Source organism: Urtica dioica, chromosome 5 (assembly GCF_054948205.1).
Source record: "Urtica dioica subsp. dioica isolate 48M chromosome 5, U.dioica_male_clone48M_v1_H2, whole genome shotgun sequence".
Taxonomy (NCBI): Eukaryota; Viridiplantae; Streptophyta; class Magnoliopsida; order Rosales; family Urticaceae; genus Urtica; species Urtica dioica.
The window spans coordinates 828,453-846,914 of record NC_142760.1 but is presented as its reverse complement, the minus strand read 5'-3'; the positions used below and the strand labels follow the sequence as shown (position 1 = coordinate 846,914).

The 18,462-nt window shown below is 32.7% G+C and overlaps 1 protein-coding gene and 1 long non-coding RNA gene across 5 annotated transcripts; one reads left to right on the top strand and one right to left on the bottom strand.

Moving 5' to 3' along the window:
- The first annotated feature begins 9,069 nt into the window (after positions 1-9,069).
- Positions 9,070-14,186, top strand: LOC149394669 ((-)-germacrene D synthase-like). Its single transcript, XM_089615772.1, has 7 exons — positions 9,070-9,279; positions 9,409-9,679; positions 10,058-10,439; positions 10,518-10,736; positions 10,816-10,957; positions 11,762-12,010; positions 13,889-14,186. Exons 1-7 carry the CDS (start codon positions 9,085-9,087, stop codon positions 14,183-14,185), a joined length of 1,755 nt encoding a protein of 584 aa, XP_089471898.1. The 5' UTR covers positions 9,070-9,084; the 3' UTR covers position 14,186.
- Positions 14,187-15,594: 1,408 nt separating this feature from the next.
- LOC149394668 (uncharacterized) lies at positions 15,595-17,834 on the bottom strand. Of its 4 annotated transcripts, XR_016296931.1 has the most exons (6): positions 17,361-17,834; positions 17,088-17,201; positions 16,593-16,669; positions 16,157-16,405; positions 16,008-16,074; positions 15,595-15,823 (listed from the first exon to the last, which is right to left on the bottom strand). It is a non-coding gene; the product is annotated as an uncharacterized LOC149394668 (long non-coding RNA). The 4 variants fall into 4 exon arrangements; XR_016296929.1 differs by having other exon boundaries at positions 16,593-17,201; XR_016296930.1 differs by having other exon boundaries at positions 16,597-17,201.
- Positions 17,835-18,462: the final 628 nt, after the last annotated feature.

Here is an 18,462-nt window from a genome sequence, read left to right as displayed (position 1 = left end):
TTCAACTATATCCTTATCTTCTGAACTTAACTAGTAGCAATTTTGATATTTTGGACAAAAATAGTAGCAACTATGTTTTTGAATACTTTTACTAGTAACTATAGACTTATATATCTACAATTGTTGTTAATTGTAGACTTGTAAATCTACAGTTTATGACAACTGTATACTTTGATGTCTACAATTACTAGTAAAAGTGTCCAAAAACACAGTTGCTACTACTGTGGTCCAAATTATCAAAATTGATACTAATTAAGGCCATTTCCCCCATCTTCTAGCAAACTCTACTAAACACATTTCAAATATTTGGGCTTAAAACTCCGAAGGCCCAAAACTACAAACCCAAAATCAATTTATTATTTAAACATCTTCTCTTAAACTAGATTTTGTTTCTCCAAACAAATTTCTCATCTTGAAAACTCTTTTCACTATTAAGAAATTTGCCACCGGTTTTCAAGTCTTGATAAATATGTCCATGGTTTGGTCTTTACACTTCATCTTGACTTTCATTATATTAAGAAATATAGACTTTTCATCCATGTGGTTGATCCTCCATCTATTTTGGACTTTCATAGAAATGTTTAGTCTAAATGTTTTTATTCGAGCAACGGGAGCGAATACCTTATCGTAGTCAATGTCATGTCTTTGATTATAATCTTTCGCCACCAGTTTTTTTCTTTTTTTCCACATCAATTTCACTCCAATTGCCTTGTGTCCTCGTGGAATTGTAGTAAATTCCCATGTACCATTCATCATGATGGGCTTGATTTCTTCATCCATGGAGTCTCTCAGCTTTACGTTATTCGCCGCTTCTTGATAGCTTATTGGTAACAATCACCAATGAGACAAAAAAAAAAGGTCGATAACATTTTGGGATATGTTAATAAGTGTTACGTATCAAGATTAGGGCTCGACTATTTGGGAGAAATTAAAATCTGAAAAAAAAATATCTTTTAATATGTCTTTAATTTTTAAATGCTAAATCTTATATAATATATGTTGATTATTGTTTGCCCTTCTCTGTTATCATGAAGAAAATAAAAGTGGTAAAAAAAGCTTTGCACAAAATTTAATTTGATGAACCACATGCATGTTTTCGTGATTAAATTAATTAACCTCTACGTTGCAATGACCTTTACGTTGGTCAGACCTTTCAAAACAAGTTCGCTTTGTAAAACAAAGCTCTCAGATCTTTTGAGTGAAAGATAATATTGAGTTTGTGATAAAAGCTCTCAGTACAGGTTGAAGCGTATTAAAGATGAGGAATCCAAAAGGTTTGAGATCACTGTTTTTGCCGGTCAACACACTTGTACGAGAATTGTCTCCGAAATAGTGAACATAGACAGACAAGCTATTGCTGAAAACCTTTTTATTTTCTATTTTATTTATTTTATTATTGAGGGTATATATGTCCCAAAAGTCTATTGCTGAAAGAGAGCAAATAGTCTAATTGTCACTGATTCCACTTATTAAGCTCTCTCTCTCTCTCTCGTTCGTTTTGGTGCTGTTATGAACAATTTTTTGCTTTGATTACAAATAGTGTTTGTAGACAAATCTTCAACATTATTACTCAAATGTACCTCTTATTATTATTACATAGTTTTGGCAATTCCAAATACACCTCTTACTAATTTAAGGGTATATTACCATTCAGGTCATATTTAAACTTTTAGGTTAGGGTTGATTTTTGTGATTTATTCTTTAAATATTAATAACTCTATCTTTTGTGTTTTTATATTGTTACAACTTACGTACGGATCACTATTACACGAGAATTATAATGAAAATATAGAAATTGCCGTGGTTTTTCATAATTAATAAACATCAAATAGTTTTTAAGTGTATTAGTAATTCTGATTGATCGTTTGACACAACATTGTGTTTATCTAATAAACTAGATCAATTCATACCTAATAAAGATTGACAATGTTGGCACATCGTACGTACTATATCTTTTCATTCTTGTTGCTGAAAAACGCGTTCATGAACATATGGATAACATGATAGGATTAAAATATGGATAAGTATTAAACATGATAGAGTTAAAATATGGATAAGTATTAAAGGAGAGAGTTGACACTACCACAAAAGTTTAAATAGACTACATTCTTTTCTTGTTAAAAGACTACATTTTAACCGTTGGATCAGATTTTCACAAGTTAGAAATGACACCCCGAGAGCAAAAATGACAAGGCTAGCTCATACATAAATCTCAAGTTCACAAGAGAAATCTTTTGGTCAAACCTCGAGTCAACCTTGACTCTTGACGCCAACTCATTTTGGCCACAAAACAAGCTTCGTCTTCAAACTTTCTTGGCCATTATATAAGCCTTATCGCCAAACTGATGACGCCGTCAACCTAATGACGCTGTCATCTTGATGGTGCCACTAACTTGATGATGTCGTCAACCTGCCATGCAGTCAATTTAATGATGGCACCAACTTGAAGTGTCGCTAACCGGATGATGTCACTAACTTGATGACGTCGCCAACTTGATGGTGGCACTAACTTGATGACGTCGCCAACCTGATGGTGGCACTAAATTGATGACGTCGCCAACCTGATAGTGTCGCCAACCTGTCATGCCGTCAACTTGACGGTGACACCAACTTGAGGTGACGTCAACTTGATGACGCACCAACCTGAGGTGACGCCAACTCAAAATGCCGCCTACTCCAGGTTTCCGCCAACCCCAAAAATCAACTTAGAGGCAGTTGTCGCCAACTCCTCTAATTATGATGCCGCCAACCTTCCCAAGACTCCTTGTCGCCAACCTGCCCAAAGCATCTTGCTGCCAACCCCACTTGCCTCCAGCCTCTCTTTCCTTGAACTCATAATCAAGACAAGTCTTAAGCCTCTATAAATACCCCTCTCAACTCTCTCTCAGAGTAAGTTCTCTTTGGACTTGAAAAACCTCTGTCTCTCTCTTACTAGAGAAATATTTCCTCTCTCTACCCTCTAGAGACGAGATGAGACCCCCCACCTCTACTAATGTTGAGCGTCGGAGCGCGCGTCGGAGGAAAACCCTCCGCGCCCCCTAGTTCATGTTTCTTGATTCTCAGATTGAAGAACACGACGAACACGAAGAACGTGAAGAACACGAAGGCCGACTATTGGCGAGGTGACAAGGAACTGGAAACCACTTTCCGATGAGGCAAGGATGACGAGAATAGAAGAACTTCACCAAACTCAACCTACGAGCGGTCATAGGGTCCGGCCCCAGATCGAACAACGGACGGTTCTTAGTGCTAATCCAAAACGCGATTAACATTAACTAAAAAAAAATAGTCTTTTAGAATAAACTACGTTCAACTGAATTTATGAAGTAACAAGACTACATTTGAAATATAAAACGTAGTAAATAATATATTATAGACTACTGTATTAAAAAAAAAGTAGTTAAAAGTCTCCCACAGAAATTGAATCTTTAAAAATATATATAAATAATATTTTTACACGTGCTAAGAGATTTTACGAAACTATTTTTTTTTTAAAATCACCCTCTCTTTCTTTTTTCCCATTCCCCCCTAAATCAATTTTCCTTTTCATCTCAATTGATTTACTCAGAAGAATGAATAAATAAAATAAAAACAAGAGACCACAACCCTTCGTCCATAAAAAAAACCTTTGTTCATAAAAAAAAACACGTTGAACCCTAAAAAAAAAAACCTTAAAACCCCAAACGGTTCCCACCTCCAACCTCGTCGGTGTTGATTGGGGCTTCATCGACCTAGACCTAGCCTATGCTGATGATAGGGACGGGGTCGGAGAGTCTGCAACGACGCCGACAAAGCGAGGCACAAAGGAAAAGAAACTGGACGATTTCGACGAGTTTAAGGCATCGTTGATCTGACAGATCTGCTTACGGGGATTTTGATTTCAAATTTCCAATTTGAGAGCCAATTTCAGACAAATCGTTCGTTCCCGGGTTTGAATCGAAGCTATTCCTCAGGTGTCTTTGTATTTTCTATAGTTTTCTTTGTTCTTATTGGTATTTCATGAACTAAAAGTGTTTTGAGAGCAATGAGGCAAATTTGGGATGATTTGAAGACTTTTCGAACGAGGTAGAGCTAATAAAGAAACCTGACGTCTTTTTCTGCATGATTTGAGATTTTGATGATTTTGGATGAATTCTCTCCACCATTGGATAGAGCTTGCTTTTAGCTTTCCAATGCATGTTTGCAAAAATCTGACAATAGAGCAAGAAGTTACGGCCGATTCAAATTACTGCGCTACTCTCCAGTTTCAACACGCTGCAGTGAAATTCTAGTGTTTACACCGCGCCACGGTGCCCAAAAACCTTGTTTTCATCAATTTTCCGATTTTAAGTATTTTTTTACCGTATGATCTCATTTAAGAGTCCAAATAGCTCCGAAAATCACCGTAAACCATATATAAACAAAATTAGGCACCCAAAAACACATATATAAACTACATATCTTGTCAATTTTGTTGTTGAAAAACGCGTTCATAGCAAGATAAGATTAACATATGGATACTGTATTAAAATAGAAATTTAGTTTACTGACAAGACAAACGGTGGATTTGCAAACAAATTGGACACTCAGGTTTGAGCAATCCTTCTCTCAGGTTTGAGCAAATTTTTCTACGAAGGTTAGTGACCATTATGAATTTGAGAAATTTCCATACACAGATAGTATGAATATTTGTACACTAAATTTCAAACATAAAAAATAATACACACAATATAACTAAATAGCTCAAAATCTATAATACATTCACAAACTCAGTAATAAAAATATAAAAAATTTAACGATATAAGCCACATAAACATAAGCGTTTGCGTTTTAACCAATGTTTTGTAAATTTTTCGTAAATAGCCAAAAACTATTGTTAATATTTCGTAAATAGTCATATTTACTAGAAATTTACTCTGTGTTTTTTTATTATTTTGATAGCGTAAATAGATTTACGTGACTATTTACAAAAAATTAATGAAACTTTAGCTATTTCAAAATTTCTAACGTAATTCATATGGTTAGATAGACACTGGACCCTAAAAATATTAGTATTTTTTTGGAATAACTTTTTATTTGTCATAAAAATGTTATGAGTATTTAAAAAGCTTTTAAATTGAGAATTTATCATAAATTTGTCGTCACGCAGCTTTTAAAATTAATTAAAACTTTGTTAACTCTAATCTTCAAATAGAAAATTTACTTTATATTTTATTCTAAATGGTTGTGTTGCGTGTTAGAATTCATCAATGTCTTGCATGTACTTTTAATCTAACAGCGTCTCTTTCCACTGTTCCACACATTCATTTTCCAAAAAAAACAAGAAGAAGAAAAAAATCCAACACATTCAATTGAGGAAAATTTATAAAATACGAGAAAAAATAATATACATATTTATTTAATTGACTTAATTAGCGCACACACAATTTGTGAGATTCATATGTTAAATGGGTCTCAGTCTCACTCAATGTGAGTGCGCAAGCGCCATCATTAATGTGGCAAATAATTGTAGTTTCTTCAACGTTGTTATCATTGATGTTTAAATTATTTGTTTATTTCTCTTTTTTTTTTATAGTAAATTTAACTCTTCATTTCGGACTATTTTACTTCTGATTAAAATTTATGGTTTCCCCTTCTATCAGTTGATTATAAATAAACAGAATTTTATTAAATTTATGAATGTCTCAAAACTTTTTAAAATCAATATGCTATTTCCTATTTAGCATGTAAATACGAAAATGTCTGTAATTTCGTTTGTTTAGTTTATTTTGGGGGCAACCAATTGACTGCCATTGGATTATCTCCTACCTGTTGGCGAAACGTAATATTCCCCATTGAATATTACAGGGCAAAAAAAAAAAAAAACTAGAGCATAATCCAATCAATAAATAACTGCTAGCGTAGAATCTGAGCTTTCATAATTTTAGTTATACCCTTTAAATCCGGACCATCACGTTTATATATTAAATATAAAAAGCGTTACTGACTTTACTCGCTGATTATTTTAATTTATTTGTTTCCTTGAAGAATATTTTAACAAGACAAGAAAAGTACAGAGCAGAGAGACTCAATCGTTCTCGACACTTTGTTTTTAGAGCTTTTGGAGAAGAGAAAAAGTGTTCTTCCCCGAAACTGATAACTTGACGAGTCTTTGATCTCTACTTCATTCTTTCTTCTTCCTTTACTTTTGTTTTTTTTTTTTTCCGTTCTAGATTATTGTTGAACATCTTTTATTTAATATGAATTCATTTTTCTATTCAATAATGATTTTATTACTTTCGATTATTATTTTGTGTTTGTGCTTGTTTATGAATTCTTTATATTTATGCGGCTGCGAAGTAACCCGAACCGATACTAACGTATTATCCAGAACTGACAACCTGATGAGTCTTTCAATCTCTACTTCATTCTTTCTTCTTCCTTTTCTTTTGTTTATTATTTTTTGTTGCTCTAGATTATTGTTGAACATCTTTTATTTAATATGAATTCATTTTTCTTTTCAATAATGATTTTATTGCTTACTATTATTATTTTGTGTTTGTGCTTATTTATGAATTCTTTTAGCGGTTATATTTTTATGCGATTGCGATGTAGCCCAACCGATATTACGAGTTGATGATTCTCTAATATTTGTCTATTGCTTGTTTCTAATTTTGTTTGCATGATTATTAGCCATGCTTAATGTTAGTTCATTGATTAGCTACCTTTGAATTATTGTTTAAACCGTTTGCTACTCGAGAAAAAGTAAATTATCGTGCTTTTGTTACTATCATCATGATCAACCTAGATTAGTAGAAAACTCTAGGCGAGAATGCCATCGTTTAAATTCTCGTTCTTTATGTGTAGATTGTTTTAATAGGATTAGAGGCCGAGAGGATAACAATTTGCCAATTGTATAGATTTGCTAGAGCAATGATAGTGAATATGTTAGAGAGGGTGAAACTGGTAACATAGAAACGAGACAACAATAGACAATATATGGATAGTAACGTAGTCGTTTGGTGGTGAAGTCGTGGCCCTGCTTCTCTCTTTGTTTAAACTCGTTAGATTTGTTTCTTGCGTTCAATTATTTTTGGTAATCGTATAAAACCATCTTACTCTTACTTTTGAATCAATTCGCGTCAAGGTAAAAAAATCGTTAAAATTACTAGCTCTCGTGAGATCGATACTCGTACTTCTTATACACTATATTAGGTCGGCGACACGTACGCTTGCGTGTGTGAATTTATCGCAATAAAATTTAATTGATTGAGAATACAAAGCGAGAATTGGCAAATTTGACGTACGATATATATTTTCAGTCGAATCTTGTTGAAAAAGAGTAATCACGCACAGGATGAATCCGAGAATCTAGACTAGGGGCTAATATGCAAAAAAAAAATCATAAGAGGTTGATTTATGAATTTTTAAGGTAAAAAAAAATCAAACATGGACAAAACTGCAAAAAAAAAAAATAATAAAAAAAAAAAAAAAAAAATTGAGAGGGGCCTTGGGCAGGGCAGGCTGTGGCTTTGTGTGTCTGATCACACATTCATAACAGGATAAGTATTAAAATACGGTATTCAACTTGGTTTATTCTTGCTTATTTTGACCTGTACATCTCGAATCTTTGCGTAATATTTATAGTGGTTTTCTTAAAAAAAAAATTATAAGAGTCTCTACTCCAAAATACTAGAAACGCTCTAACCATTCTAGAGGCGAAATATAATCTCGACGCGAATTTAGGAGGAAGGTATTAGATGTTTATTTGATCAAACAGAGCTACAAAGTCAACCCGTAATAATATCCAATAGCACCATATTTAATAAAGAGTCAAGAGTATATCCATCTCTCAATTTAATTTAGAAAATGCCTAGCCAAAAGACTGAAATTCATTGAGTAGTTTTCTAAACATCAAATCGTTAATAGTGTTAAGTGTATTAGTAATTCTATTTCGTTTCACAGTACCACATATCTAATTTTTTAGAAACTGAAGATAATTTACCGAACCATAAAATAGATCAATTCACACTTAAGATAGACAATGTCGGCAGATCGTACTCCATATCTTGTCAATTTTGTTATTGAAACTTGAAAAACGCGTTCATAGCATGATAAGATTAACATATGGATACTGTATTAAAATAGAAATTTAGTTTACTGACAAGACAAACGGTGGATTTGCAAACAAATTGAGCAATCCTTCTCTCAGGTTTGAGCAAATTTATCTACGAAGGTAATTAGTGACCATCATGAATTTGAGAAATATCCATACACAGATAGTACGAATAAAACACTAAATTTCAAACATAAAAAATAATACACACAATATAACTAAATAGCTCAAAATCTATAATACATTCACAAACTCAGTGATAAAAATATCAAAAATTTAGCGATATAAGTCACATAAACATAAGCGTTTGTATGACGAATAGCAACTATACAAGAACTCAATATAAGCATATTCTTTTCTGACAGAAAGCTACCAAGACTTTAAAGGCGTTTGCGTTTTAGCCAACGTTTTGTAAATTTTTCGTAAATAGCAAAAAAACTATTGTAAATATTTCGTAAATAGTCATATTTATTAGAAATTTACTCTGTGTTTTTTTTTATTATTTTGATAGCGTAAATAGATTTACGTGACTATTTACAAAAAATTAACGAAACGTTAGTTATTTCAAAATTTCTAACGTAATTCATATGATTAGATAGCCACTAGACCCTAATAATATTAGTATTTTTTTTTTTTGAATAACTTTTCATTTGTCATAAAAATGTAAAGCTTTTAAATTGAGAATTTATCATAAATTTGTCGTCACGCAGCTTTTAAAATTAATTAAAACTTTGTTAACTCTAATCTTCAAATAGAAAATTTACTTTATATTTTATTCTAAATGGTTGGGTTGCGTGTTAGAATTCATCAATGTCTTGCATGTACTTTTAATCTAACAATGTCTCTTTCCACTGTTCCACACATTCATTTTCCAATAAAAAAACAAGAAGAAGAAGAAAAAAATCCAACACATTCAATTGAGGAAAATTTATAAAATACAAGAAAATTACACGACTAGGCAAAGTAATAATAATTAACATTACATTAAGAAAATTACCAGCCTGCTGTCAATGCCTGAAGGCTATATAAAGAGATGCAGAACCATAAACTTATTGTCTCAAAAGAAATACTGTTTAATATATAATACCAACTTGAGAATAATGGCCACAAACAACATTTCGGAAAATGACTTTCGTCGATCTGCGGATTTTCATCCTACTATTTGGGGCGATTATTTTCTCAAATATTGCGGCTCTCAATCATCGGTATAGAAAACCCTCTCTCTCTATATATAAATATTTGCGTGTATTTTTTTTTTTTTTTTTTAATTTTAAAGATGCATATGATGGATATATATTTTTTATAATTGTAATAATTGGTGTGTGTACGTATAGATTGTGGAAGAAAATTATAAACAACTGAAAGAGGAGGTTAAGATGATGCTAACGGCTACTTCTGTCTCTAAGCTCTCAGAAGCCCTACATTTGGTTGACACATTCAAACGGCTAGGTTTCTCGTATCATTTCGAGGAAGAAATTTGTGAAATCTTGAAACAGATCAATAACGTCCCTTTTGATTATCATGAATCAATCCGAAATGATAGTCTGCATATCGTTTCGCTTCGGTTTCGGCTACTTAGAGAAGAAGGGTATCACATATCAAGTGGTATAGTACTAATAACGATAATAGCATAATAATTATCACCTCATTGATTATTATTTAATAGCGCAATCGATTTTATATATAAGAGTCTTTTAGTTATATAGTCATTTGATTTATAGCGTTTGTATATTAGTCAATCTTTTGTAAATTTTCTGTAAATAGCCACTTCAACTTATTTACGGTGCTAAAAAAGACAAAAAAAAAAACTCAAAATAAGCGGAAATATTTTTGTCTTTATGAGTACCGTAAATAAGTTGAGCCGGTTATTTACAAAAAATTTACAAAAGATTGGCTATCTAGCAATTCTTAGACTTTCGGTGGCTTATTTGACTAATTATTTGTATATTTAATAAAAACGAATTCTCTCATTCTATAAAGTAGAAATATTCAAGAAGTTTACGGACGAGGAAGGGAAATTCAAATCTGAGCTCACGAGTGATGTTCAAGGAATGTTGAGCTTGTACGAAGCTTCTCATCTCATGGTTCATGGAGAGCTTGTCTTGGAAGAGGCTTTGTCTTTTACTACAGAACATCTTCAATCCTCGGTAGCCACGTCATCAAATTTGAGTACGTTTCTTGTCGCGCAAGTCAAGCACGCCTTGGAGCGGCCGATCAGGAAAGGCTTGCCAAGAGTGGAGGCAAAATATTTTATCTCTATCTACCGTGAAGACCCTTCCCACAATGAGGTCTTGCTCAACTTTGCGAAGCTAGATTTTAATTACGTCCAAAAGTTGCACCAAATGGAACTATGTGAACTCACGAGGTACGTTATTGAAATTTTAATTTTAGAAATTATATGTGATTAATGCTTAATGAGCTACGAATAATTTTCTTTAATCAGGTGGTGGAAAGAATTGGACCTTAAATCAAAGCTACCATACTTTCGAGAGAGATTTGTCGAGTGTTATTTTTGGATGATGGGAATTTTTTATGAGCCCAAATATGCCATTGTCAGAAAAATACTCGTAAAAATAGGTTTCATCTTGCTAGTTCTCGATGACACGTATGATGCTCACGGAACAATTAAGGAACTTCGATCACTCACAAAAGCGATCCATAGGTAAATTTTGTGAATCAAAACGACTGTAAATTAAAGTCCGCAAGTTTAACTATAATTCGGTATGTGCTATTTTATTCAGCTGGAATATCAACTGTGTGGATCAACTTCCCAAGTACATGAAGAACATTTACAAGGCATTGTTGGATATATATGACGAGATAGAGGAGTGGATGGAAAATGAAGAAATGGGATCGTATCAAATTCAATATGCCAAACACGAGGTCGCGCTTTAATTAGAGTCTCGGATGTTAAAATTATAATTTTACTATCTAATAATTAATCAAATAAAATGGGTCAATTAAGATATATGGTTCATACTATAAGAGATTAGACATGAAACTAGCAATATTTTTAATATTTTATTATAATTTAGAGTTACTTTTAATTGAGGGTAGTTATTAGTTTAATAGCTATTATATTTATACTAATTATTATTATTATTAAAATTATTAGCTTTACGTACGTGTGGTCTCTAAAATTAACGGATTATGGCAAATTATTATTGATTTGAGTTAATATGTATGAAATTATCTCAATATCATATTGTTTTTGGTACTGTTTTGGAGCCCGAAACAAAACATATAGCTCCAGCTTATTGTGTTTCGATTGCCCAAGAATATAGTTTAAGGGGGATGATAATAAGGAATATTAAAAAAAAAAGGTTAATTAGAAGATTTTTCTCTATTATCTATTAAAAAAAAGTCTTATTCCACTTTTATGACCACGATTGTAATTACAAAAAAATTCCATGATATATTTATCATTAAATTTGATTTCTTTTTTCATGACATTTGTTGTAAGACTTTTAGAATAAATTACTCTTATTGAATAATGTGAAGACATATAAGAAATAGGGCATAATTTTGGAATAACCCAAAAAATTATAAAACTATACATAGACATATAAGAAAACGCATACTCGCTTTGTTGATTTATACGTAAGTATATATTTTTTTTTTTTGGTAATCTAAAAGTATTCACCATGGATTGAGTTAATTAAATAATCATGCTAATGGAATTAGTAGATGAAAGAAATTTGCCGAGCGTACTTAGAAGAAGCGGAATTATTCAGTAAGAGATGTGTGCCCACAATGGAGGAATATATGCAACATGGTTTAATAACATCTGGTCAATGCCTTTTTGTCGTCATTTCTCTCCTTGGGATGAGAGATATTGCCACAAAGGAGGCTTTTGAGTGGATCTCCAAATACCCCAAAATTATTCGTGCCGGTTCGGTCATTACCAGGCTAATGGATGACATTGTTGGCCATAAGGTATGTTATAACTTAGAGAACTCACTACTTTCAACTATCCACTCAAGTGTTGACACGTGGATAAATTTTTAAAATTTGTCCACGTGTCAACACTTGAGTGCACTGCCGGCCCTGGGCTAAGGCAGGGTAGGCCCAGGCCTAGGGCCCCATATGTGGATGAGCCCAAAAATATTTACACGTTTTGCCTATTTTTAAGAAAATTTACATTTTTATCATAAAAATTTACATTTTTAGCCAATTTTCTAAAAATTTTTACATTTTTTACCCTGAAAATTTAAATTTATTAGTATTATAGGGCCCCAAAATATTGAATCGCCTAGAGCCCCGGTGAGTTTGGGCCGGCCCTGCTTGAGTGGATAGTTCAAAGTCGTGAGTCGTGCTGTAAAGCATTTCTGTATAACTTATAACTTGTATATGTTTACTATGTACGATATTAAGTATGCCAATAATGTTGATTGCGTTAAAAAAAAATTATTTATTTATTATTATTATTAGATTTCCTAACTAAAAATTAATAAATCCACGAAACAAGTAAGGCTGGTTTTTAACAGAATAGTAAACTTTGAAAATATTTACATGAGTAAGGCTGGTTTTTAACAGAATAGTAAACTTTGAAAATATTTACATGCATGTAATTTTTTTTTTTAAAGATTTTAGTCCACCAGACCCACAGTAATTTACTCTTTGGTTAATTATTTTACTGCGGGTCTGATGGACTATTTTATTAATAAAATGAATTTTTTGTTCATTTTAAAAGGAGTATGAGTTATTGGACTACTGGTTTAATTGGCTCAATTTATATTACAAGAGTAATTTTTTTACCTATGTATATAATATCTAATAAAATTGAACAAAATAACTATTTGAAAATAATTATTAGTAAAATAGCTAAATTTTCAAGTTTCCAGCAAAATAGTCAAAGTTAAGCTTATTTCAAAAATATTTTTAACACTCTAATTAAAAGTTTGGCAATTTTTTTACAAACAATTATTACTTTAAAAAAATTAATTATAAGGTCAAAAGTATTATTAAAAATTTGACTATTTTACTAATTTTAGACAAAATTCTGATATTTAGCTATACATCCATTAGTTTTTCTTAATTAAGTAATAAAAAAAATTGATTATTTTGTCCGATTTTTTTAGGGCAATGTAGCGAAATAGCCAACATGAAACTATAAAATTTGTTTTTAGCTTATGTTTCACAACTTTTAGGAAAATAGCCAGCATGATTATGTGGCAATAATTAAGATCTTATTTACCCTTATTTATTAATAAATTCGTCATTTTCTCTCTCCTATTTTTTCACACACTTTTTTTTACATAAAAACTTCAAAAAACCATATCTATCTCATATGAACTCGAAATTGAGTGATTCCGAATCCTACGGATTCGTGACGCCGAGTTCTTCAAAAATAGATCCATTGTGTTTGATGAAAAATAATGTTTAATACCAGAGATGTAGAAAAATCTACCTTAAATATGGAAATAACTGAAATTTTTTGAAATTATAAACAAAAATAAATGGAAATGTAAATATGATGCATTAAAAATAATTTTTCATCAAACACAATGAGTCTATTTTTGAAGATCTCGACACCACGAATTTGTAGGATTTGAAATCACTCAATTTCGAGTTCGTATGAGAAAGATACAAATTTTTTAAGTTTTGATGCAAAAAAAAATTATTTGAAAAAAATAGGAGAGAAAAAGTGACGAATTTATTAATAAATAAATGCAAATAAGACCTTAATTATTGCCACATAAGCCATTTGGCTATATCTCTAAAAATTGTCAAACATATGCTAGATCCAAAATCACATGTTTAAAGTGGCCTAATTAATTATAAATCTTTTTTTTTTATTATTGTAACATGTAGTTCGAACAAAAGAGAGGACATGTGGCATCAAGCGTAGAGTGCTATGTAAAACAACACGGGGTGTCGGAGGAAGAGGCTTATATTGAATTGCGAAGGCAGATTAGTGAGGCGTGGAAGGATATAAATGAAGATTGGATTGACCCTACTAGGGTTGTGCCGTTGCCTATCCTTACACGTGCGATCAATTGCACACGTGTGGTAGAAATTCTATACAAGCATGAAGATAATTTCACCCACTCGGGGGGACTCATGAAGACTCTCATCACGTCTATGTTCGTGGATCCCGTTCCCGTCTAAAACATTTTTATTTTTTGGTCGAATAATTAAGGTCGTGTCGTGCATATTAATGAGCTTGTGTGTGAAACCATTGGACATTGTTTGTTTAATTACTATACAAATAATATAGCTACCGTGTGATGAAAAGTACTTTAATTTTATTATAAAGAATAAGAATGAAAGAGTTTCGTGTACTAAAAAACTTTGATCTTACAATCCATGAGCGAGCGAGACTTGTATGCTTCCCATTCACACTAAAGGAAATACAATGAGTGAGTACGCAAGCAAAACAATCCATGTTATCTAAGAGTCTTCAAATTATCACATCAAAGATCAAGAACCGTTGTCTAAGCTCAACCTGAAGCACTGTAGAGACCATGAAAATATAGTTATAAAAATTTACATTGGGCTATAAAATTTTGAGCGAAAGCAGTCCAACAAAAATAATCCAGAGCTTCGCTCTTATTTTTAGACCATTTTGGGCCGAATTCCATCCATAACAAAAATATTTCCCACGAACGGAAGTATGATACAATGCAAAAAAACCTAAAATTTATGAAGTCAATGCTTTGTCTTCAAAAAAACCAAAATTAGCGAAAACGGCTGAAAAAGCAAAATTCAATGCTTTGCCTTGGCGTTAGACTTTTTTGGGCTAAATTCAATCCAGAACAATTTTTTTCTGCCCCAATAAGTATGATGCAATAATGAAAAATGGCCTAAAATTTATGAAGCTTAATAATAATAAATGGAGGTGAATATATATATATATATATATATATATATATATGTATATATATACGAGATAAATGGAGATGCAACCGATATAAATAATAGAAAGGAAAAAGTAGATCAAAAACATACAACATAAAACGATCGGTCAAGTAAAAAAAAAAATAAGGGGTTAAGCAAATGACATACTTAAATATGTAATACAAAATAATAATAATAATAATAATAATAATAATAATAAAGGAAAGTAACTATTTTTTTTAATTTTAGTTACTTTCCTTTATTATTATTATTATTTGAAAAGAAAAAATTTAAAATTAATTCGTTTTTCTTAACTAACATACATTAAAGAGATAATAAGAAATATAAAGCAAGTATCGTATTCATATTTTGCAAGCAAGAAAGGATTGTATGGAACAACCCATCTATTATCCAAATCCCTTTTACGCATTGTTACAATAGGGCTAAATGAATTTCTTTTGTACAACGGATATGAATCTTCACCTAGCCGTGTCGCTGCTAGAAATTGCTTTGGAAAATGATCTTTGCAGTGCCCTTACCTCATACAGACATTATTTGGATTTAAAGGACTACACGGACCGTGAATCATGTGCTTTACAACAAGAGAATGCAAGTATGGTTGTTCAGCCATAGAGGGTATTTCAGCGCATACAAATCGATCGACTTGTTCTGGAAAATAGATCAGAACAAATTGGATGGGTGCTATTGTCCATACCATGTACCAAAATATCTCTGTTAAACTGATCTCCAGATGAACCGTTGTCCACCCACATAGCAGCAACTTGCGAAACTGAAGGCACGTTATATACACGTTGATCAAGACTGGGCTGATTCTTGATACAAACAGAAAAATCAAGAAGACCTGCAGAGGAATGACTGGCAACGAATCTGACGTTTTATCTTGCATGCCTGGACAAAAATGCGAAAAGGAAATCAATTAAAAATTGAGAAAATAAAGGTTTCCCAAAATAATCAAGAAATAATTAGGACTATATTAGAAGAAAAAAGGCATGCATATTTTTATTAAGTAGATGAACGATTTTTTTTTTTAAATATAAATTAGTAGTCAAACAAAGTACAAATTTGAGGTTACCTCTAGAAAAGAACTCCGATCGGGCCGAACCCCGTTGTCTCTGCCTTTTCAAAGAATTGTGAGTGCCCTGTAAATTAAAATAAATACTTATCCTTCTTATACTACGTGAGGATATTTTTTTAATTTCTTTTAGATAAATAACTACTTACCCCAAATTGATCATCTAAGCAATGCTTCGCTGTCTACGCTGAGGTTTCCTGTTTCTCTGATTTGAAGCTTGAGAATGTTCATCTAATAAAGATAGGTGAAGATCCCTATGGGAAGAAGAAAAGCACCCAATAAAAAAAATAACGTCATACCAATTCATTGAGAAGACTTGACGGCTGGAAAATATGATCTACCTGCCCCTTGCTGGTTGCATTCTCTGCAGATGATGTTGCAGGCTAAAGCATGTCTACCTGCATTAAGTAATAGCAAACTTGACAAGGTCCACAAATTTGCATGATCAAAGATAGACAATTATACTATTGAAAACCATCAGAGGAAGCAAGTTAAAAAATTTAAATATAAAACAAAATATCCTTCAGCATTATAAAAAGACAAAAGAACCATAAGACCTAAACAACAGAGAATTATATGCAATACCCACTGAATTCAACTTCCGAGTACACTCTGATTCTTGGCATAAATGATTTCAAATGCAAAGCATTATCCAGTTTTCACTACAGGACCCATGTTAGGCAAAGAAAGCATGAAAATTGTCAAATGATGCAAAGGACAATATCATGATAAATTAGACCCATGTTAGGCAAAGAAAGCATGAAAATTGTCAAATAATGCAAAGCATAATATCCACAAAAAAAATAATGAAATAAAGAACACAAAGTCTGCGCTTTAAAAAAAATATAACATGAGTTAAAATTTTTTTTTCTAATTCCATTGAAAGATCTAGCAAACTGAGGTGTCAAATAATCGAACTTAAGGACCAATGAAAATTGATTCGTACAGTAAAGATAACCAAAAAAAATTCAGGAAATAGAAGTCTGCGCTTAAAAAAAATCTAACATGAGTTAAAAAAAAATTCTAATTCCATTTCAATTATGTAAACCTGAGAAAAAATAATAGAGAAAGAGATAGTACCTTGAGCGCTGTCTTTAGGATGCATGTTAGAAGGATTAAAGAGAATATATGAAGTGTGTCATTAAGTGAATTAGAGAGACGGAAAGAACCTGAGATCGCGCTTGCCAACAAAGTCTACAATCAGAAGAAATAACATTTTAATAAGAATGGTAGTGGAGAAATGGGGATATGTAGAAACCCACAATTGATCTCCAGAATCCAGATTTCCAGATTTCCGAAATTAGATATAGAGAGAGAGAGAGAGAGAGAGAGGGAGAGAGAGAGAAAAAAAACCTGGATCGTGTTTGAGGGCCGACATAAGAGATCAAGTAGAAGTGTGCGGAGCTTTGCAGGAGAGCATAAAAAAGAGAGCTTGAAGAAATGGCCGAAGAGAGAAATTAGTAAAACTGGAGAGTGAGTGAGAGAAGAGGGAAATGAATAGGCACCAAAGAAAATGCAAATCGGTTTTATCAATGAAAAGATGGCTCATATATATCAGCTGGACGAAAAGGTGACTCGGATGTCGGCTTGGGCGAAAAGGTGGCTCAAATCTCGGCTTGTGAACAGTACCAAAATATTACCGTACAGAATGAAAGCCGGAAGAAGAACGAATGACAGAAGAAAGAGAAGAGAAAGAAAGAGACGCGTGGTTACGACTTAAAAAAAAAAATTCGGCTTGTATAAAGAAACCAGCGGTTACGACTTTAAACAAAAAAAAAAATCGGTTTGCATAAGGAGTTGGCTGACGTGGCATGTTTTAATTGGATAAATCCTTATGAACAGTGTTTTTGCATTTACGCTTATTATATTTTAATAGATAATGTAGGGAATTACGAAAGTAGCCCGGCGGTGGAGTTATGGGTATTCCAAACAGTATATATAGGTCAAAAGAAACAGAAAAACCCTAAGCGCCAAAAAGCGCAGAAGCGAGAATAAAAATATCCAAATCAATGAAACAAAGTCCCTGCCCCCCGTCTGCTCCTCATTCCCGTCCCATTTGAAGTGCTGTAAGCACACATTGCGTCTTGGACAAGTCCGGAGCCGCCTCAGGCTGTCCCTAAAGACGGCCCTCAGGGACAAAAATAATTACAACGACTTCAATGACAACATTAATAACAAAGCCAAGATCTTTAGCTTGAGAATTTGGGAGTCGAACGATGATGGCGACGACTCTTGGATTTCGGTGCACGAACTCACCTTGGTCCAGGCAAGGCCGGTGTTGTTCTTCGTGCTCACTTTTGATCCGAACAACGACGGCGTGATCTTCTTCGTTCGTGACATGCACGTCTTTCGTTACGACATTTCCAAAAGTCATTACGACGGAGTTTGCGAGTTTGTAGATTTAGCGACCGACATACGATGGGCGACGTTCATGGAAAGAGTGGCTCTATTCTTG